At 40.4% G+C, this 23,334-nt stretch overlaps 1 protein-coding gene across 1 annotated transcript in view; it reads left to right on the forward strand.

Annotated features, from left to right (window-relative positions):
• The first annotated feature begins 6,958 nt into the window (after positions 1–6,958).
• KLHL2 (kelch like family member 2) overlaps positions 6,959–23,334 on the forward strand; it is a 61,986-nt gene continuing 45,610 nt past the window's right edge. The window contains exons 1-4 of the mRNA XM_082482571.1: positions 6,959–7,080; positions 10,405–10,530; positions 14,962–15,068; positions 19,564–19,685. Coding sequence (XP_082338697.1) covers positions 7,058–7,080; positions 10,405–10,530; positions 14,962–15,068; positions 19,564–19,685 — 378 coding nt within the window. The 5' untranslated portion in view covers positions 6,959–7,057. The remainder of the gene's footprint in view (positions 7,081–10,404; positions 10,531–14,961; positions 15,069–19,563; positions 19,686–23,334) is intronic.

Here is a 23,334-nt window from a genome sequence, read left to right on the forward strand (position 1 = left end):
TAAATGGCTTAGGGCTTAAGCAAATGCCTGATTTGCAGAGTAGAAAGTTTTCCCTCTGCAGTGATTTTTAACTATGGGTTTTATCACTTTCTTCTGATTTTTCAAAATCACATTTCTGGTTATATTGTATTATAAAGCCATCAAATATGACAAACATTTACTTGAACTATATAAAGGGAAAAGCAGAGCTGTTTCTGAAAGTATTTGGGTTTAGATTATATACCATCTAGGGTGATTTTCATTGAACAAGAGGAACGTGTGAGGTAATTTGCCTCAAGAGAACTACTGATAAAATCAAAATAAAGACAGACGATGATATTTCAAGAAAAAATGAGGTGGTATCCCCCCCCCTCCCCCCCCCCCCCAGTTCTTTTTCCATTTTCTAAGTATTGCCTGAAAAGCATAAAACGAACATGTCAAGAACTAGCTTGCATAAACTAACTCTTTAGGCTGTAAAGTATTAGCATTCTGACAAGGTAGTCTTTTGAATATTTTAGATTCTGAGTTTTATTCCCTGGTATATTAGTCCGGATCACAATGTCCTTCTTTTGAATAGACAAATTGTACTCCGGTAACACCATAATAAACTACTTATTGTATGAGCATCTGCTTGCACCAGAATTAGTGGACTAAACCTTTTCACACTTTTATCTTTGACTTAAACTTCCCTATCATTTTTTTTTTAATTTAATAGGAGTCCAATTTTACTAGACATTCTGCATAGTTAACTGTACTGATCCTGAGCTCTTTTCTCAATCTTTACAATGAGTTTGCAATACCTTCTAGTCTTTCTTACAAAAAAAAGTATATATAAATCCAATCAAGGATTTACTAAATTTCTTGAATATCAGCATGATATGCTTCTCAGTTTCTATGAACAACCTGTCTGTGCAAAATTATATGCAGTAACTACACCTATGTGATTGCTATTGTTATGACTCCCTGAACATAATCTTTTAATATTTTAATGTCTTTTATTTCATTGCCTTTTTGTACAACAAAAGAATTTGTAGAATGTATGAACTATATCCCACTTGCTCTTTCCCAATCTACGCTATTTTTCATTTTCGCTAAGTGCCCCCTCAAGTGCTGTAGACTCTGCAAATACTGATCCTCCAGTCTTATTCATATGCATATGAAACAATATATATTCAGATTGATTCTTTCAGCGTACTGTGTCACTCTTCACAGCGTAAATTGCTCCCAATTACTGTTCTTAGGTAAGCAATCTATATGCATGACTACGTGCATTTTGGTGAATATACCTATTCTTTTGCTATAGGCCAATCATAGATAACCAAGAACTACTGAAATTAATAGAATTTCTCTGTACAGTTGTGCATTCAGTAAGCACTAGATGGCAGTATATCAATTTAAAAAATGTAATCTTAATTAATTAGCTGTACCTGTTTTCTTCTCAAAAAACTGTAATAAATGATTGAATTGGTTAGGACTATCTTATAATATTGCTGTTAAAAGTGAAGAATAATTATGATGGAGCAGAAATACACTGACTTAGATGGACTTGCACTGAGAGATACTATGCCTTAGAGTTATTATCTATGAAGAAAACTACTTTTGCTTCATTTTTCAAGAAAATATTGTTTTGACAAGTTGAACAAGTATGACTGAGCATAGGCATAATCTACACTCTTTTAAAGTAAAATGATCAGGAGAAAACCACCAATGACTGAGGTGATATCTGTGAACAAGAGGCTACCGTAAGCCCTGCTTATCCACATGATATATTGTTTGCTAAAGACCGGATCTTGTAAACCTTTTTTTTTTTTTTTTTTTTTGGTGTAGGCTGTACACAAAAACTGTGCAGAACTTATTTTGGTAAGGTATCACTGTGTTGAAGGGTGCAGCTCCATCATCAGCTTCGCCTGCAGCTGATTGGGGTAGTCCAGCTTTCCCTGAGAAATCCCAGCTGCTGGTTTCTGCTGCCACCTTTGCATTGTGTCTAAGTCATTGCATGGCTGCAAGGTGAAATCTAGTAAGTTTCCATGGGTATTCTGATGGTTCAGGGAATGTAAATCACTCAGCACAGAGACCCAATTGCCTTATCCACTGCACAGGAAGCAACACAAGTCTACAGATATGAGAGTAGGAGTTGGTCCACCTCTTTCACAGTCATCTCAAGGATGCACCATATGTGAAATCCAGACCTTCGCGGCACTGGGCCTCTGCTCACCAAGATCTCTACTTTGTGTCTTAGTGAGTTGCAGTACTAATATGAGTCAAAGCCATGACCTACCCTTGCTGCCATTCATAACACTTGAACTAGGACTTCTTTTTTCCGTGGCACTAAAATGAATTTGCGATCTACAGGAACCCTGCACTGTTCAGCGCTGACCACAAGGACCTGACTTCTCCATTGAGCAGAACTCAGAAACTTCATCCTATTTGCTTTTTATTTGGCCCGTCTTTTGCAAGATTAGGATTGGAGTATTTAAAGCCGGCTTACTAGAGAGTGTGCCATATCAAGTCTTTTTGGAAATTACACCATGTCTGGTTTTGAACACTGAAAAGCCAGTTCTCAGTTGCTAATTTTCATCATTATATAAGGTTCGTGAACTTTACAAAGCAGGTTTTACTGTTCACCTGTTTTCATTAAGTATGTATCATTCTTGGTGGTCCAGCAATTGCTCACACAGAAGAATGGTGCTAGAAGAGACTAAATATTTTTATCCATGCTTAATTGTATTTCACTGATTTTGGTCGCAGTACAGTTTATTTTTGATAGCAGCTGCTTTGCTATTCCTTATTTCACATTCTCAATTTACATGTCTTATTTTTTCTCTCTCTGCCTACTCTCCAGTACATATTCCTCTGCAATCTGGTGCCTTTCTCAGTCTGCTGCATGCACTTTCTTGCTTTTCCTTTTCACATTACTTTCCAGTGTAATTCTTCTCAACTGCATTCATGTCCTTAGCTCAATGGTTCCACAAATCTTTAAATATTCCATTCTTCTGGGGAAAAAAAGAAGTCTCTCACACTAGAGTAAGGCCTTTTAAGATTTGTTAATGCTGGATTAAGGCTGATATTAGTGCTTAGACAAAAGAATGCAGTAATAGCTAATGTCTGTGTTGACCTCAAGTTCTGTCATGAATTCCACAGAGGTCCTTGTGGATCTATTTAGATGCAGGGGCCTTGGTTGTATAAAAGTCTGTTGCTGGAGGTAATGTTACTGGGAGTGAAACGCACAGGGGAAAAAATGGATATGTGCCCTGAATGACTTTGGATAAAAACATACGTATTTTTACATAAATTTTATACTGCAATTACCCACAACTAGATTCAATAAGATACAAATATAATGGATAATTGCTAACAAAATGAGGAAGGACCTTGTTTGTCTCTTCGAAGCAATAGCAATAGCAATACAGAGGGGTACTTAAGTCTTTAATTCTAGCCCCTTCCTTTCTTCTTTCTTTTTCATGAAAAGAATCCCAGTCTTGGCAGCATCCTCTCATAAGCATTCTGCCCAAATCATTAAGAAGCTATGACTTCTAATATCTTAAGCAAGAGTAAATGTTCTTACAAATGTATTTTTTAACCTTGGAGATGTCTTCCTAACCTGCATTTGTCAGTTAAAAATACTAGTAAGAACCTATTTCAGTGTTCTCTGTAGCTAAACCTAATAGATATTTATTCTAACATGACCACATCAGCATTGTGTGTGATCCCTTAAAGATGCTTATAAGACACTGCACACTGCATCTGCATGCAGTTACGTTGACTTTTACCAGGATGGCTTATTCCATTTGTAGGACTGTGTAACTTGTGGAAATGCCTTGTTAGAAGGCAGAGCATTTTCAGTGGATGTACATCGCCAATGTATAGTATCAGTATTTCTGCATCAGTAAAGTACTTCTAGTGTCAATATATCCGAAGAACCGTACAATCATTAGGAAGCCTCGGCAGCATTCCTTTGGAACTCGCTAAAACAAGTGGGAAAGGACTGAGAGTTGTTACAGGGGCAGTCCTAAACACAATAGGGATTTTTCTCAGTAAATGCAGTGATTTGAATTGCTGCAACAAAAATAGCAGCTGTTTCATCATAGTTAAGAAACTTAGCCTATTTCTTTTCAAAACTATATATATATACCCACACATGTATATAAATCTATTTCTTCTCTAAATGTCTTTTCTAAGAATAGTTATCGGATCAAGCAGAATCCCGTAAAAATCCAAACATTGTATTTAAAGGATGTGTTTTCTCATGGTTAGATATACAAGTTATTTTGCTATAACCACATAATGTATTTTGGATGTAATAATTTTTGTTTCAGCTGTTTATGATTCCTTTCAGGACTACTGAAGTACAAAGACATAATTTTAGAAAAAAAAAAGAAAAAGAACCCTGCCCTTTTTGATGTTCTGTATCCCAGAAGTTACTTTAGCTAACCTTAAACATTTGGCTCAAAAGCCAAAACAACACTCCAAGAAAGTGACAGAAGTCACAGGTTAGAAATGCTTAATGTTCATTTAAGAATGAACGTTTAGTAAACAGTTCTGCCATGTTAAGGAGGAGCAGAATGTGCAGCTGCCTATGTGCTCGCAGGATCTATATGTGAGTAGTGTACAAAACCCCTCATCAGCTCCCGGACAAGTTTACAATGACTTCATAGTCTAATGTGGATCCTTAAACACAGCACAGTCTATTACTAGTAAGATTCACTTATGTCTTACGGATCAGTACAAGCTAGGATCCGTGTCTTACAACGTAACACGTACAGGAGTTTACTCGTGGCTACAGAAACCTGAGAGTACGATGTGACAGTCATCAGCAACTCTCTGACCTACCCAGACCAGACCTGCTGATGAACTCGCTGACGCTATGACACACGAAGCCAGCTGAATTTTAAACTTCCATTTCAGAGTGCATTATTGCTGGCTGTCCCCTTTGGAGCAGACTGCTCTGCAAGCAGGTTTTGTTGTGTCTTTCAAATCTTTAACAAGTAGCTTGTCTTCTCCAATACAACCCAGAGGCAAATCTAGTTGTCTCTCGAGAAGAGACAAATTCAGCAGTTAGGAAGCACAGACAGGCACTGACAATTGTGATTATTTAATTTAGAAAAACCTCCAGTGGAAAGCCATTGAAAAAATTTTGAAGCGTTCCCAGATCAAACATCACAATGTAGTGAAAGAGGATCGGTAAACTGAGAAAATGAAAACATTTTCCAAATGAGAAATATTATTAAAGATTAGCAAAGATGAAATAACAAATTAAAATACATTTAGCTTTAATAACCTGTGATTTTATTAGAAGCATTGATGGAGGCTTTATGTATCCATCTATAATATTCTCCACCCAAAACACACCTGCCATTTTCTGTTTTGCCTTCTACTTAAAATGTGCTGTCCTCAAACTTCTCTCACTCTTAGAAAAATAGTTTTGGTCAGTTAGTAAGGCATGTATTAGTTTTAGGTTAAGTTTGTCAATGTCAAATCTCTTGTGAAGAAGCCTTTTATTTTTACAGATGCTATCACTCTTAAATACATGAATTGTGTTAAGCTTGCTAAGCGCATCTTCTACTACGCAATCTTCTGAGATTCAGACGTAACTTATAGGGCTTAAAAGTACAGTAAATTCTTCTTGGATGCCCCGAGTCAGAAGTTGCTAAATGTATTCTTCATTACTGTCTGGATTAGAATCACAGAATCACAGTCAGGGTTGGAAGGGACCTTTGGAGATCACCTAGTCCAGCCCCCCCCACCACAGCAGGGTCACCTACAGCAGGTTGCACAGGATGGTGTCCAGGCAGGTTTTGAATGTCTCCAGCGTAGGAGACTCCACAACCTCTCTGGGCAGCCTGTGCCAGTGCTCTGCCACCCTCAAAGTAAATAAGTCCCTCCTCATGTTTAGATGGAACTTCCTATGTTCAAGTGTTAGTGTTGCTTACAAAGACACGTTTGAAATAGATCGCTGTCCTGTCCTTGTTTCTTTTTTTTTGTATGAAGCAAACATTAAAACACAACTCAAGTACTTAAGGCTCAACATCAGCGATGTCTGCGGTTGCATGACTGCAGCCAGGAGGGCAGCTGTTTTGGGGGGCACAGTCGCCATTCCGCTGGACTGGCTCAAAATGACAGCAGACGAGGCCCACTGGGTCATTGTAACCCAGAGCACGGGTGCTGCAGCCTGCTCAGATCCCACCTCCACCTTCTCTGGGCTCTGCTCCGGCCCCTTCTCTGCGCTGCGACCACCCCGACCCCCACAAGCTGGTGCCAGGCCAGCTCCCGGGCGGCCTGGGAGGAGGCTGTGGGCCCCCCTCCCCAGGGGTGGGTCTGCTCCCGGAGAAGACCTGTGACCAATTTTTACTCTTTTTTTTTTTTCCCTCCCACCCCGTCAAAAAGAAGAAAGACGATGCAGCCCTGGCTCCAGGCCCTCGAGCAGCTGTGTCCCCACACGCAGCAGTGCCCCACGCCACGCTGCCCGCCGCCCAGCACCGCCTGGCCCGGCCGCTCTGTGTGCGGGGGATGCCCCCGAGGAGGAGGGCGGCCTCGCCGCCGCCGCTCTCCGGCCCTCGGCTCGCCTGGGAGGCGGCAGATACCCGGCTCGGGTGTGCGGGGACCGAGAAGGGACATTGGGCCCGGGCTCATCCCCCTCGGAGGAGCCGCTTCTCCCAGCAAAGGGGAACGCCACCCACTCGGCCTCCTCTTCCCTAAAGGCCGGGGACGAGCAGCCCGCTCGGAGGAAGCCGTACCACCCAGCGGCGGCAGCCCCGAGGGCACCCTCGAAGGGTGCCTTGCCCAGCCCGGGGACCGCGACCGCCCCCCGCGCCTCACAGAGGCCGGGCCGAGGCGGGCCGCGCGCCCCCATCACCCGCCGCCGCGCCTGCGCGCTGCGGCCCGCCGCCGCCAACGCCCTCCCGCGGGCGGGAACCCGGAAGTGGGCAGAGCCGGCGGCTCCCGGCGGGCCGGCAGGTAGCGGGGGCTCCGCCGGGCGGGCGCAGCCGGCACCCCGCGGCGGGGGCAGCAGCGGCTGGCATGGTGCTGGCGGCAGCGCGCCGCGCCCGCGTTGCACGGAGGAAGCCCGAGCGGAGCCGCGATGGAGATGCTGCTACCGCCCGTGTGAGTGCGGTGGTGGCGGCGGGGCGGGCGGGGAGGAGGCTGACGGGCTGCTGGAGCCCGCCGGGGGGGCGGTGCGGCGCGGCGCGGAGCGGTGTGCTGTGGGGGCGCGGGGCCGGGCCCAGCCGCCGAACACCGGGCTGAGCTGCCGCGGCCCGCCCGCCCCGGGCCCCTCGGCGCCGGGAGGGGAGCTGTGCCCGGGGGTTGGGGGGATTCAGCGCCGGCGCGGAGGGTCGTGTCGGTGAACCGGCGGCGGAGCCCGTGAGCGGCGGCTGGGGGCGGCAGGCGGTGGTGCCCGGTGCCCGGTGGTCCGGGGCTCCCCAGGTTTGAAATGCCCCCGTCGGGGGGCTGCTGACGTGCCCCCCCCCCCCGGCGGGGCGCTGGGTGCCGGCACCCCCCAACCCACCACCCCCCCGCCACCTTCCCCGGCGCCTTCCAGCTTGCGAGGACGGGCTTTTCTATTTTTTTTTTTTATTTTTTCCCTCCTCCCCCTCACTCCTTCTGGTTCCTCCATATGTGGTCCCAATTTACTCCCCGTTTGACTCAGCAGTCATGCTCATCGCACTCCCGGTTTTCTGGTTATTTTGTTAAGCATCTTTTTTGGCAGCGACACGCTAGGCAAGCCACCTATTTCCAGCTGCACTTCAGGATGGGTTCATTCAGGCTTATATGCTCCAGTTCAGCGTAGCTTTATCCCACGCCTTCAGGAGGTTGTTTTCAGGTACGCTGCGGGTGAAGCTTGTGAGAACAAACCAAAGGGAACCAGTCGCAGACAGCGTTGACCCAACTGGTGAAATGGTGAGAGAGACTAAAGTAAGTTCAGGCAGACGAGCTGTTCTCAAAATAGAAGGCATATGACTGACGGTTTGGTAGGCTTCATTACCTTAAAACAAAATCGTCCTTTGTGACAAGCTAATGAAACTTCAGCAAATGAATTTACACTTCAGAGGAACTCGTCCGTCTATCCAGGTTGCTTGGCAGCTCTTTAGAGGCAACTCGGACCACTTTTTTTCTTGCGTATCTGTATGTGATGTGTATATAGTCTGTATATGTGTGCAGATATGTACGCATCAATATCTGATGTATTGGTTTGGATGTAAAAAGAAGTGTTCTTATCTTGGACTTGGTAAGTTAGTGGTATAATTAAAAGCTGGGTCTCTTCCCAGTTAGTCTTTGGTGTTTTGAATGTTCCCTGAAGTCACTGATTTCTGTGTATCGTTTTTCTGAATGCTGATCACTACGTATGTCACATAATTTAGAGGAGTGACACTCAGTTTAAAGGAGTTTGCTAGATAGGATTTTTTTTTTTTCTCTCCATACAACAGCATGTGTATGTGCTGTGTAACATGTGACTTGATTTTTTTTTTTTTTTTTTTTTCCTGACAGGCAAAATTACTGCTTGTTTCAGCAAAGAGTTGTATAATTTTCAAAATTGAGCATGGCACTTTGAATTCATAGTTGTTTCATGGTACAGTGCAGTAAGTTGGTAGTAGTTTGAGTTCTGTAGATGTACCTTACTTTGTTAGCCAGTGTTTTACAGAGACTTTTTTTAGTGCTTTGTTGTTTTATGTGTTTTGTATTGTTTTGCTCCAAAATTTTGTTGCTGGTTTCAGAGTCATGAAAAGTAGAGACAGATACTTTGCTTTATATGTTGTTGCAGTGCACAGAATGTAGAGTTCTAAGTTAAAATCTTATTTAGCTTTGAGTTTTTCATTTAAGCTTTTTTAGACATGCCCAAGTAAAAAGTTTTAGGTATGGTAGAAGAGAGGCTGGAATTCTGGGAGTCAGTGCATGCGTTCAATTTGACTATTCTTACCCAAAGAGAGTAAGATTGGGTTTTCATTTGAAATCAGATATACTAGGGTCAGATACCCCACCAAGTGACTTCAGTGATTTTGTTTATTTCCAGCTCAGAGGTTCAGGAATACCATTACAATGGTAATTGTAACATCACTGATGTTAAGCATTTTCTAAGTACTACAACAATGTAATTTGCCTTGTAAGGATAACATTAGGATTGTAAACACGAAACTCATTGGCTTGGCTTGGCATGAAAAACCCACTTGCTGTTTGGACAGTCCTAGTGACTGAGGGGTGTATATAATCATTTTTCTATGGAGTTAGTGCCTGTAGAATTTAGGCATTTCTTGTAGAAGGAGGTAATTGTAGATAGAGATTATGATTTTTCACACTACTTAGTTTTTCTCTTGCTATTTTGGGTGTGTTTGTGAGAGTAAGAAAAATTAAGAGTTGGTCACTTTTGCTTTCCAAAACATTAAGTGGATCTGCAAAACTACCCAGTTCTTCTTATACTCACTTATGTTTCATGCTGCTGCTAGGGAAAGCCTGGACAGTTACAGTAGTCACCATCTGCTCTTCCTGTCAGAGATAAATTGGGAGCTGCATGATCCAGAAAGGGAGGTCCTGGTGGAGGGGCAGAGAGCGGCTCCTATCTTGCAGGCAGTGAAGGCATTGAGAGACCAGAGTGGTGGATGTTGCATTCTACCATCAATCTGTATGAGCACCAGGCTAAAAATTCCCAAACCTCTGCTTTTCCTCTCGCTTCAGGGCTTATTGGAAATATTCTAGGGCATCATCTTCATGTTTTCTGTAGTGGAGATTACAGTTAGCCCTGAATGCCTCTGTTAACCTCACTAGTGTTGGTCACCAACTTACCACTTCCTTGGGAATTCTGCCTACTCCTCCATGCTGTTGGTAATAGGGAAAGCAAAATTGCTTGGAGAAAAGAATAAGTACAAATCTTCTCCTCCTCCCCAAGATGAAGGCGGAGAAAATAAGAATGACAGAACTGAATATTGCTGGAGAGAGTCCAGCGTAGGGCAACTAAGATGATTAAGGGAGTGGAGCATCTCCCTTATGAGGAAAGACTGAGGGAGCTGGGTCTCTTTAGTTTGGAGAAGAGGAGACTGAGGGGTGATCTTATTAGCGTTTATAAATATATAAAGGGGGAATGTCATGAGGATGGAGCCAGGCTCTTCTCAGTAGCAACCAATGATAGGACAAGGGGTAATGGATTCAAGCTGGAACACAAGAGGTTCCACTTAAATTTGAGAAGAAACTTCTTCTCAGTGAGGGTGACAGAGCACTGGAACAGGCTGCCCAGGGAGGTTGTGGAGTCTCCTTCTCTGGAGACATTCAAAACTCGCCTGGACACCTTCCTGTGCAACCTCATCTAGGTGTTCCTGCTCCGACAGGGGGATTGGACTAGATGATCTTTTGAGGTCCCTTCCAATCCCTAGCATACTGTGATACTGTGATATTGGACAGAAGTATCAATGCTTTTCTTTTTTTCCTCTTTCTTTCCAGATGTACCAAGCTTTGCCATCAGAAGCCCTTGGATCTCAAAGATGATAACACTGAAATTCACTGTCCTGTTACAGTAAATCCATGGCACATGAAGAAAGCTTTTAAAGTTATGAATGAATTAAGAAGGTATTACTTCACTGAATACATCTGCCTGGAGTCCATAATACATCTTTGCTTTCATTTGCATTTATTAAGTTAATAATAGCAGTTTAGTTACTAAGAATATTCAATTCCAGAAATGTAGCTGATGAGAAGGATTAAATATGCAATGAAGTGCTGGCTGAATGATAGTCATGTGATGATAGCTGTAATGTGTGCAGTATGTTTTTGCCCCTCATAAGTTAATCAAAACTAGGTTTATGAGACTTGAAAAATACTTGGAGGTTGTATTTAAGGAATTACAGTTACTAATCCTGTCTTGTATGTAGCTGATCCTGGACAGATGAAAAGTGAATCTCTAGCTGAGTGTAAGGCACTTCGTATGCCTGTTGATGATTTTTGTGGTAGGCTGTGAACTTGAAAAATGTTAAAATTTTCTGGTCTGGAGACACAGGTCACAGTCTAACAAATGTAAACCAGTACACTTTCTTTTCTTAGTTATCTTTTGCTTGCCCCCTGGGAGAAATTGATGAACTCCTAAACTGAATGTTGAAAGTAACTTTTCTCAGTAAAGTGTTGCAAGACCTTGAGTGATACTACCATCAGTTTGAGCAAAACTGGGAGACTGGTGCTGATGCTGTTCTTAGCACCTGTATTGATTTATTTTCTACGTATGAGTAGGTGAGATGGTGTTGAAAACTCTGACAGCTGGTAATTAGAACTCACAACTGAGCTCTGGTAATTAGGACTCGCAACTATCGCTGACAGTAATTCAGCTTTATAACTAACAGCAACAATGGAGAAATTAAATAAATAAAACACTAGCACAGACAATACCGGAGGGTGTGAAAATCCCATAGTCCTTTGTTATTTCCCATATAAGATTAAAAACTGGAGAGGCTTCACGTGAAAAAAAGGCAGCAACTGATACCCTATTAAAGTATGCCTCAACCCTTGATCTTCGCTGTTCCATATGGGTAAAACTTTAATACTATGGTAGCTACTGTGGTCAGATCAATGTATTTACTGGAAGATCGCAGAAAATCATATGCTGGCTATAAATGACTTAAATCCAGCCGAAAGATTCCCATCATCTGAGGATAATGGGATAAGAGCAGAGACTGTTTTTCTCGTATGTTAACAGCCTAGTTACCTTGTGCTGGACAGACTGATACTTGTTTCTTCATCTTACTTACGTCCTTAGCTTTTTTGAGGATCCTAGTAACCAGATGCAGTGTCTCAAGGAGTGTAATAGAGCCTGGCCAGAGCCAGTAGCCACGGCTTCCTAAGGATGAGCAAGAGTTTAGATGAAGAAACAGTTTCCCAGAATGAATCTTACAACAGTTTCAGAAGTCAGAAACCTTACCTGCATTTTTGTTGTGTTGCGAGTAAAAGATAGGTGGTCTTCCAGCAGAGTGCATTGTTGAAGGCTGTGGATTATTTTCAGGATATACTTTAGTTTCCATGGTTACTTAAATTTGAATTGCTGTAGAAGCAATTTGAGCGATTTTGTCTTACATGTATAAATAGTTAAAGTTGGAACAAGAGCAGTACTGTGCAGACCTTAACTATAGTTCTTATTTAATAAGGTAGTTGATGCCGCAATGTTTACTGTTTAAGCTGAGTACAGCCTTTAAAATGGCAAGTGCTAATTTGATAAGACTATAAAATATTTGTATTTATTAATTTGAAATAATAAACTGAAATATTTTAGAAATGTTTCAGACTCCATCACTCTAAATGAAGGCCTAATATTAATCAATTAAATTATATTTTTTATTTTATTGACTGCATCTTTAAAGTGGTTTCTATCTCGGTACTTTTCATTAGTGTAGCACAAGCAGGTATTTGCCAGAGGTATACTCTCCAGAAAGTGGGTAATTAGTGAAGAAATCATCTGCTTAAGAATCTAAAATACGTTGGTTTTGGAATGCTTAATTCTGTGAGTTTATATTACATTTTTGTCAAGTTGCCTGGTTCTATTAGCTCATAAGAGGGTTTTTCTGTGCCTTCAAATTTTGACAAATTTGAGTAACTTTGTCCTTGGTAGTTTTTGTCATTTCATTACTCACCATCATCTCAATACTGAGTCAGAGAGATCATTAGGATAGCTAATTAGTTCTTGACATATGAAGAAATTACCCTCTGATGCCTGTCTTTCCTCTTCATTATAATCTGTTTTTATCACAATGGAGTTTGACCTTACCTATATTTGTTAAAATCCTTTCTTACAAATAAGACTTGACCAAAGTCTTTTGAAGATGAGGGTAATGACCTATATAAACCAATGAAGAACAACCTGCAAGTTGGTAAACATTTATTGTTCTTAAATCTATACTTTTTTGCCACCACATTTCTCATTTTATCATTTTCTTTACCAAGATGGTGTACCCCCCATGGGTCTGTTGATTCAGTGGCTCTATACAAGCAAATTAGTACAATATTGCTTCAGAATGCAAGTTTTTCTAAAACAAATTGGTGTGCCCTCATGAAATGAAGGTGATGAGTTGCTGTGGAAGCCGCAAGATGCTTGCAACAGAGTACTCAATTAAGTTTATAAGCTTTTCTCTTTATTTAGTAGTTTATTTAGCTTGTCAGCTTTGTAGTAACGCAGAGCATATTCATTCACCTAATGCAGTTCCAGACTAGAGATGTGTCTGGACTACCTCTAAGTTACTATGTCAATATATGCACAATGTAATTAATTAGCTGGAGTTTTGCATTAATGTAATTCTGTTGCTTCTGGCTTTATTGTTATCTTTGGTATTTCTGTGCAGCTAGGTGTAAAGCCTTTTGTTCCTATCGTCAGGATAAGTGCGGGTGTCTGAAAAAGCTGGGTATCTGATGACACCTTATGTGCAGCTTTCTGTTGCAATTTTTGTGTAACAAATGTAATGGTTGTTTTCAAGCTCCTCTGAATTGTGTGTTTCATCTGGTTATGGTCATTACCTTATGCTTTTTTTTTTTTTTTTAATAATAAGCGTATTGCAGGCTAAACTTATGAGATTTAGATAGTTGCTGGAGGTATTAAGAGCTGAAAGGGGCGAAAAAATTCTAAGGCTAGGGTTGCAATATGGCCCCAAAGGTGAGTTGTGGCTGCCAAAATTTTTGGTGTGTGGTCTTCCCAAGGCCCTCTTGCTTGAGGCTGTGCTCAAAGAAACTGGATGATAGCAGACACCGAGAGATCGTGGAGTTTTCTTTGGAGTGAAGTGACTATCTGAGCGTCTGGCCAAGAGCTCTAGCTCTGTCGGAGCAAAATGCAACTGCTCATCCCAGTCTCTGCTACAGCTCTGCGAGGTAGTTGCAAACTGTCACAAAGTCTGCACTCTAACCGCAATATATATTCAGGCAAGGTAAAAATTTATCTTTTCAAAAGTACTGAGAATAGAGATCACTGGATTGGTGTACAGCTCTAGCTCTGTCCTTAAGGAATATGTTCTGTTAGATTGTACTCTTCCCCCCCCTTCCCTTTGTTGCCCTGGCACTGACTTTTGTGGATTGTATGCTACTTCTACAGGGACAGTGCTAGCATGAGAAGGATATAAAAAGACAGTTTTGACTATGGCTATTTAGATGCTGGGAAATTGCGGCCTTTTGGTGTTGTGGTGGATTTCTTAGTTTGTGGTTTGGTTTTCTGTTTGTTTGCTCTCCCTTGCCCTCCCCACCCCCCTTTCCATCTAGAAAATTGGGTTATAAAGAATACACGGTGTGGTAGGTTTCACTAGAAGAGGTATATCCAATAGCTGTAAGCTGCATTGGAAACACCTATATTAGGAATGATTATAAATGAGATGTTACTTTATTGCAGCAGAAGAGGGAGGAAATAAGTATTACAGTTGCAAAGGACAAGAATGCAAATAGATATAATGAAAATAAAAAGTCAGGCAGAGTGGAAACTGGTCAGAGTGGAAAAATAATTGCTATTGTGTGCCTGGGCTGTGTGTGAAAAATGCTTGGAAAACAGTAAATATAGACATGATTGAGTAGTGATTTTAAACAATTAAGTAGGCACGGGCTTCCAGTGTAACGTGACACAAGCATCACAACTGAAGTTTGGATTCTTTGTTATCTGTAAAGTCTTATTTCTTACCTCAGTTTTTTAGTGTTTCTGTATATAAAATTCTTTCTATCATAGTTATTCAAAGAGGCGCAGACTTCAAGTGAGAAGTCTTATAAATGGGGCTGATACAATTTTTGTTATTCAATGCAGAAAACTTCTGTGCAAGAAATCACAATTCAGTTGTTTGATTTTTAGAAAGTTCTGTGTACCCAAGCACCATCTGTAATCCGACTGAGTAATAGCCATGTGGTTGTGTAACGCATTTAAAAACAATGCTTCATCAACATTGTCTGCCTGCCTCGTTTGAGGGCATGGGAAAAGAAATTGTGTGTGATATTATATGCTTATCTGTTGTAGTTCACTTACGTGAAATTGCCTTCTCTGATATTTCTAAATAGTCAAAACTTGCTGTGTGATGTGACGATAGTAGCTGAAGACATGGAAATTGCAGCGCATAGAGTTGTGCTAGCCGCCTGCAGCCCCTACTTCCATGCCATGTTTACAGGTACCAAATGTTTCAATACTTACTATGTTCTAATCCAATCCAACTGTATAAAGCACAAAATTAAATGACACTTGCTTTTTAGGATCTCATTTAATTTTGAGATAAGCCAATAGGAACATTTGGGTTTATTAATGAATTTTTTTTTTTGCAGTCTAAGGACATACTGGCAACTTTTTCTTTGTTAGCATGATGAATGCTTTAAAAAGTCTCCTTCATTTAATCGCATTTATATGTCAAGTAAGCTAGGAATAGTAGAGTTGTTATACCCTTTAAGGCTCTAGTAATCTCACTTGTCCGAAAGAAGGTTACAATAACCTTCATGTGAATTTTCGAGTAAATGATGTCCTTTAACAACTACTGCTGCTATGTTCTTCAGACCCTGAATACTCTAGGCTGTTAGTAGATATGAAAGCTTTCTGTGGCTTTGGCAGCCTACAGCTGGAGTGCATGTTTCAGTATTTTTAGGGTAATTCTCCGTGACAGATGTACTCTGCATGGTTGCCACAACTTTCCTGTGCAGGCTTGATTCTGCCTCCACTTGCTCCATGCTGGCCAAATAACGGCTTTGCTGCTGAGGGCTTACAAGGTTAAGATAGGTTCAGGTTCACAGGAGCCTCCAGCTGAGTTCCTGTGATGTGGGTTTCATTCCACAATGGTTATAAATCATTGAAATCATGTGGAATTCAGTGTCAAAGTGAGAATGCTACTAAATGCATGTTAAAATTAATTTCTGAAGTTTTGTCTTTCTTTTCAAATCTTGTGCCAGTTTGGTAGTTAATGTTGACTGTCTGAAATTAAAAGAATCCTCTGCAACGTATTGCTTCTGATCACCAGCTCAGGTGGAGGCAGAAATATGACTCTTGGCCTGCTGGTATACAAGCAAATTGGAGCCTTAATAACTTTAATTGTATGCTACTGCAAGATTGATGAAATTTGAAATACTGTTGTGTCCTGGGGAAGCAGCTGATTATTCTTGATTTTTACATGTAAATATTTTGACACAACCAAAGCTAGAAGTGGAGTCACTACCAGCAGCACCAATGCTTTAAAGTTTTGTGTAAAATTAAATATCTGTTCCTCTAGCAATTCTTCAAGCTTGCATTTGTGGTTGAGACAAACATTCCAGGTGACTGATACATTCTTTCTTAATTTTTACTGCTTGCTTTGAAGTTAGAATGGAAACAGCTGCTTCTACAGTTCTTTTCATCACCTTAGTAACAGAGAAACGCAAGCCTCTTACATTAGTTCTGTATTAAAAATTAACTGTCATTGACTGTCACATTGAAAATATTCTTTACTCGGAGTGTAAGTTTTATGCTATGCTTTCTGTGGCAGACAAGACATTTCTGCTTGCCCTGATGTTTATTACCTGTTAGGACTGACAGTGCAGTGGTGTCTGTGGCTGCTCACTGGATGGAATCGCTGACATCTTGGCCCTTTCCTTGCTTCAGTCCCTTTAAATTTTTTTGCTTGTTATATGTTTTTAAATGTCATCTTTGATCCGCAGTGGTGTGGGAGGTGGGAAGCGTTTAACCCATACATCTGTGGCAATATTTGTGTAGTTGGTGAACCAAGTTGGTAGGAGTTTAAATAGAATTCAGCTGTGGCTTCAAGATTTGTCAACAGATTTTATACTACTATCACAGGCTGCTTTCAGCAGGGCCCAGCTGTGTTGTTGGTGCGTTTCAATCATTCAACACAGAAGAAATCCTGAAGTTCATCATAATTGCCGTCTCCATGAACCTCCCAGTTCACGCATCTCAGGTGGTATTCTTATCCAGTAATCTGCAAGTTCAAATAAGCAAGTTTGATCCTTTATCCAGCTACAATCAAAAGAAAAAGTATCTTCCTCCATCCGGAATAAAATAGTGACTGAAAAGACAGTAAAAAAAATTGTACTTTTATGCTTCAGGTTTACTTCTTGACTGGAAACTAGAAGCTTATATTCGGACACATGTTTGCAGGTTACTTCCATCTTTCTGAGTCATTAGGTACTGACTGCTAAGCAGGGTGGGGTATGGCACTAACTGAGATCAAACCCTCTGCCTGGGTTTTTTTCTGTTTCCATTTGCTGCAATGGTAGGACTAGCCCTATTAAATACCGAGAAAGGATTTTAAAATTAGTAACAATTATAAGTAGAGGGGAAAAGAAACATTAAACATCTGGGACTATTTTACCAGGAATAATTCCTCCTTCTGTATACAATGAAATTCTTCAGAAATATGTATTGTGAACTGAATTAAATAACCATAAATGATTAGAGGAAAGGATTATAAAACATCAGTGAAGGGACACTTCAGTGGCCCTAGGGCCTGACTTGGGACAAAGTTTACTTTTCTCTTCTGCCAAGGCAGTTATCCTTAGGGAATTACCTGCTTTCTTTGCTTCCATTCTCCATTTGTAAAATTCTGTTTAAAAAAAAAAAAAAAAAAAAAAGCCTTCCTTACATTACTTTGTGAGGAACCATATAAGCTTTTTAGATAGCCTTTTAGTAACTTCAACTCAACCAGTGCTCTGCTGCTACTGCTTGGGAGGTTGGATCAGCTCAGTGCTTTTCTTTCTGCTCACAATATGCTTTCCTGTCACTAACAGCTCTGTGGAGATACGGTGGTGCAGCTTCCCAGTTATGAACAGAGTTCTTCAGCAGGTTGAATTCTAGACTGAGCCTGCCTAGCGAGTGAATCCATGGTTTCCTGTGTACGATCTGTCAAACAGGTCTAGATCACAGGAGGACTAATCTAGAATTGTAGTAAGACTGCACGTCCGTTTAGCATGAAAGGTAGAAGCAAATCTTTGGTGGTTTGTTTTTTTTTTTTTGGTATATTTTGAGCTCTGTTAAACAGAGGAGATGCCTATCTGTGGCTCTAGAAGCCTTGACACAAAATCTGAAAACATACCTAATGTGCTTGCAGAATATCAAACTCTGCTCTCCCACACACACAATTTTCCCAAAGGACCACCTCCACAGCAGCTTGCATACTAAATAACTTGCAGCATGCATGCTCTGAAGATCAATAGGTTTAATCTGTGTCAAACTAGAAGTAGAAACTTGGAGTACAGGGCCCTGCTGAGAACACACTGCAAACATCCTTCAAAGGTTTAGGGGTATGTTTCAGAAGAGCAGGTGCAAAAAGAAGGTTCTGAGGGGGCTGGATTTTGCTGGGTTTGATGTAGTTCGTCATCATTGCTTTTTGGAATGCTAGCAGCCTGCACTGCCATTTAGTAGTAGTATGTTGCTGTGGATGGTCCTCTGCCCTTCCTAGCACTTAAAGGGTTGATTTAAAATGCTGTTCCTCACCCTTCAGCTCAAAAAAAAAAAAGTCATGAATAACAATAGATTTTTCAGTGATGATCCCTTTGCCAAATGCACTGGGTAAAATGCATTGTTTGGCACTGATACTGGAGACACAGGGTAACAAACCATTTAAAATGTGTATGTACTTTATAAGGAAATATCAGCAAAGATAAGTGTCTTCTGATTCGCTTCCCCATCCTGTCTGCTTCTGTTATTGTATACGTTAGATTTCTTACCTCATCAATACCCTTGTCTCTAGATGCCTAGGGGAAAGAAATAAGAATATATCCAATATAGAAGAATAAGAAATGAATGTATCCAGAGACTGGGATATGCTCTTCCAAAGTCAAAGTTGATATATCTACCAACATAACTGGTGTAGTTCATGTTTCTCTTCCCAGTGCAAGTCAATGTGAAAAGGGTTAAAGGTCTGAGATGAACAGATGTGTGGTTGGTCATCATGGAGAAGGTTATAATCATTACTTCAAAGTGTGTCTTTGGGCAGTTATTTCAGCTATAAAGAAAACGTTGCATTTTGAGAAACATCATATTTTAGAAGGCAGAAGCTATTTTGTGGGCCTTTCTATGAAGATCAGTTGTGGCATATGGCCAATATGTCAGCCTCCGCAAAATGAGATCCAACAAGTTTTCCCTTGCTTACCATTTTATCTTTGCTTGAGCGTTAACTGTTAAATCAGATCTGTAACAGAAGTGAAATTGTTAAGGGACTAATAAGTAGGTGAGCAAAGAAATATGTATGTTAATTCTTCTGTGGGGATATAATTTTTCTTTTTTAAATGAAATGACTCCAGACTGCATTTGGTATGCACCTTTGTTTGAGAAGTTGATAAAGCTAGAGTATTTTAATAGCGTGCTTTGCCAGCAAAATATTTTTGTGTGCATTTGAAGTCTTATTCAGGTCTGATAACAATGTTTTCCTGATTTTGTACACTAGAGAAAATACGTCACTTGCAGTAAAAGTGTTAACCCAGGTAGTATTTGCATGATGGTAACAGCAAAGTCTTCCTTTCTCGTTGGAGGGAGGAAGGAAAGAAATTGAATTATTGTTATTAAAGTTATTTTACTGTCACAGCTGATCATACACAAAAAAATCTGCTGGCAGGAGCAATTACTATTTAACTTTTACATATGTGCTGTATTTCTATCTAATTTACTCAACTAATAAACTGTATTTGTAGGTGAGATGAGTGAAAGCCGAGCAAAGAGAGTTCGAATAAAGGAAGTTGATGGCTGGACTCTAAGGATGCTTATTGATTATATTTATACTGCTGAAATTCAAGTTACAGAAGAAAATGTGCAGGTAAGAGTGAGAATATTTTGTGTAGGAAGAGATATAATGTGCAGAGTCATTTATTTTGCCAGTGTGGTTCAACTCTGACATGGGAAATCTTATCTGCAAACTGGATTTTTTTTCAGACCTGGTGCTTACAAAGCAAGGGGCCATGGTGTTTAAATTCTGGGTCAAATTCAAAGACTATTGAAGTAAATGAAGAGCTGGTTGGCTTTAATGGGCTTTGCAACCAAACCTTATGTAATATAATAAAATAGGTGGTCTACTCTGCCTAAAATTAACACTGTCAGCCATCTCTGTACCACCACCCTGTCTCTGATGCTTTAGTGCAACTTACTTAAACAAAGTAGATTTGTTCCTAAATGTGAAACCATGTTCTCCAATTAAGCTATTCTGTTTGTTTTCTTGTATTTTTTTTCCTGCTAGCCTGCAGAATAAATTACTTTCTCCTGCTTAGTCTCTGTACCTTGTCAGTGGCCACTTGTACAGAAATTTTTAGGTACTGCTTTTTTTTTTTTTTTAATTTTTAGAAAATCAGCCAAAATCTAACATGAAGGTTTTGCCCACCCCACACAAACAGAGCTGATCAGTTTTTCTAATCAGCCGTACCTTAAGCTGAAACTTCAATTAGAATAAAACAAACACAAGCTTAGAGAACAGAGCTTCCTGCCCTTAATGGTTTCTAACCACAAATCCTGAAGCTGGTCAAGGTAGATTTTCTTTCTGCTATGTTTTGAGATTCAGCATAGATTTTTGCTAAGTTAAAAACTAGTTGTATAACAGGTGATATATTTAATTCTTTTGTTTTTCCTTTTGCTCCTATGCCCTTGTTTCTGCCTTTGCCCAATGCCAGATTACTAGTGGTTATTTTGCTGCTTTTACAGGGGACAAAAACATTGTTGCTGCAAACTTCTGTTGCAATTGTGTATTCTGAAATTGTTGCTTTTATTGGGCATTAGGTTGGAATTAATAGCTTTTTATTGGCTGCTGGATCCAATGGGGTCACTGCTAGTGTTAGCTATGCTTGATTGAAGGCCTAGAAATGAGAAATATTACCAGCTTGAAACAAAATACCCTATTACTAAACCTTCCATATCTTAGCTCATACCATAAGTCTTTTAATTCTGCAAGACTAATTTCTTGTCACCTACTTCTTAATGGATTGTTTACTTCTGGTCTGATGATAGGTGTACACAGTGGAAAAAAAAAAATATGTCTGAAATTATGTTGTATCTTGCCAGTCTGGTGGTTGCAGAAGTCTCTGTATAACTGTGGGAGACCTCGGGCAAAATCCAGAGGTGTCAGAGATTCCCTAACAGACCTCTTCTTGCTTGACTGTGCTGGCTTTTCATCCTTAAAAGCAGAATATTGTGTCTTTCTGACACACCTTAATGACCTTAATCTTGTACTTTTGATGTGTAATACGAGACTGGACTTAACAGGCAGCCTACTGTGTTTTGGCTGTAGGTGCTGCCTGGTAGGATGCGTTTTAGCCCATCGTTGGCAACACTGACTCTTCTATGATAACGGGGAGAAGAAGTCAGTGTTGTTTCCTCCTCATGCAGGACTCATTAAAGGCCATAAATCTCCAGGCTTAAAGCTCCTGAGTCTGATTAGGGCTTTCATTTTCACAGCTCCAGATTATCTGTCTGAAGATATATCTGATGATGTTGGGGGTGGTAATATAAATAATGTGGCCCGATGAGTGATATTACAAGTTTGTGGTTACTTAAGTACCGAGAAGATAGTCAAGCTTTTAAGTGGATTTGGTTTTATTGCAATGTAGTTGCACTTTAATGGGGATACTGAATACACTTGTAATATGACTGGTAATGAACGTAAAGCTATTCTTACTTTTGTCACTTTCATCCTTTTTGCGTTATTAGTACTAGATATGTACTGTTTATTTGCATTATGGCAGAACCAAACACTATGGATAAAAATGAATACACTGGTGTGAGTCCTTTTTCTTAAGTTTGAAAGCCAAGGCGGGAAAATTGTTACTGTGATTTTCTGGAAACTTAGAAACCTAGCAGAGACTGTCAGGCCTTAGTTAAAACTGTATTCTCTTTATCAACATGTTGCATGCTCTTGGGATTAATTCTAGCTCTCAACTTCTGGTCTATATAACAGGAATAAGTATCGCTAGAAGGCACTGTGAAATTTCAGTAATGGTTAAGGATTTATCTTGTAGGATTACAGATCCATGAAAACCTAAGATGCCGTGTAATATTGTGTCTCTAACTTTTTTACATTTGGGCTGATGTGCTAAACTGGAGCTTCATCTTGTAGCTAGCTGGTTATGATTCTTATTCTGATACTCTTCATGGGATTTCAAGTCTATTATTATGCCTCTTCAGGTTATACATAGTAAGAGCTGCTATTGAATTTATTTCTAATTCATGATACAATATTGGTTTGAAAAGAGCACGAGCGCTTTATGTTTAAGTAATACAGAATTGCTAAGTACTCGGTATCCAAATAGCTACATTGTGTATTTATGAAAACTAATTATAAATGAATACTTAATGGTATAGCCAAGCTTACTGGTCTTTCTCAAGAGGCAGGTAACTATGAGCTTCTTTCATTCGTATCTTACTTCACCTAGACGTGGATGGGAGATTGCTTCCTTACTATGCCTTCACAACTTCTGAGTAAGAGCTGTTCATTTCTGCTCCCCACTGTCACGTTCTCACTTGTATTTTTTTGGGCAAGGAGGGGGGAGGTGTAGAAAAGTCAGGTGTAATCACTGATTGAGGAGAAAAACCCATTCAGTTAGTGTGTAAACTGTCTTCATGGGAGGCCTTCAGCACTGGTTGTTATCACTACATTACTTAAATACAAAAGAATATTTGTTCTTAAGGCCTTGGTTCAATAGGTTCTCCCCAGCCCCCAACAATAAGACAGCTGGTATATGAACATGAATGTACATTCTGTATTTTCTTCTAGTATTTGTCCTTCATTTAAAAGGAATTATTTTATAATTCATCTCTAATGGCACTCACTTAGCATAAAGCTATACCAGTGTTCCTGTCATATTTACACATTACGTCACGTTTTCCTACATTTGCAACTCTCGGCTGTTCCTCTCTTTTTTCCTTTTTTTTTTTTCCCAGAAATGAAATTAAGTGTCAGACTTAATGCAGTATCACATTTTTCATGTTTTAAAAAGGGAACACCAAATTTAATGTTTTCAGAAGGCAAATCAACTTTTTTGCACATCAATTTTTTTTTTTTCAATTTCCATATAGGTATTAACTACATGCAGTGCATAATGTGGGAGAGTTAGTTACTATAAGAAGCTTGTGCGTGAGTAACTCTCCCACACTATGCCGATGCATTTCAGCACTTACTTAGTCAGCCTTATACCTAGGGCCTCTACGGAGTGCAAATATATCACAGAAGAAGTTCCTGCAGTTATTCACGGGCTGTGGATTTGTTATGGGCTTTAGAGGTCAGCTCGATACATGGAGAGTGGGGTGTGATTGGGATAAACATGGGATAAAATTGGAAATCCTTTCTGATTCTGCCCTACAGTTCTCTGTTCCTGTAGTTGTGCTGGTACAGCTGCTCGCTGGTCTGCATTATAAACCAGATCATTGGACTTACATTAAAAAAAAACAAACCCACAACACTCCTTTTCCCCTCCCTCCCCCAT

Source organism: Vanellus vanellus (assembly GCF_965231255.1).
Source record: "Vanellus vanellus genome assembly, chromosome: 4".
Lineage (NCBI taxonomy): Eukaryota > Metazoa > Chordata > Aves > Charadriiformes > Charadriidae > Vanellus > Vanellus vanellus.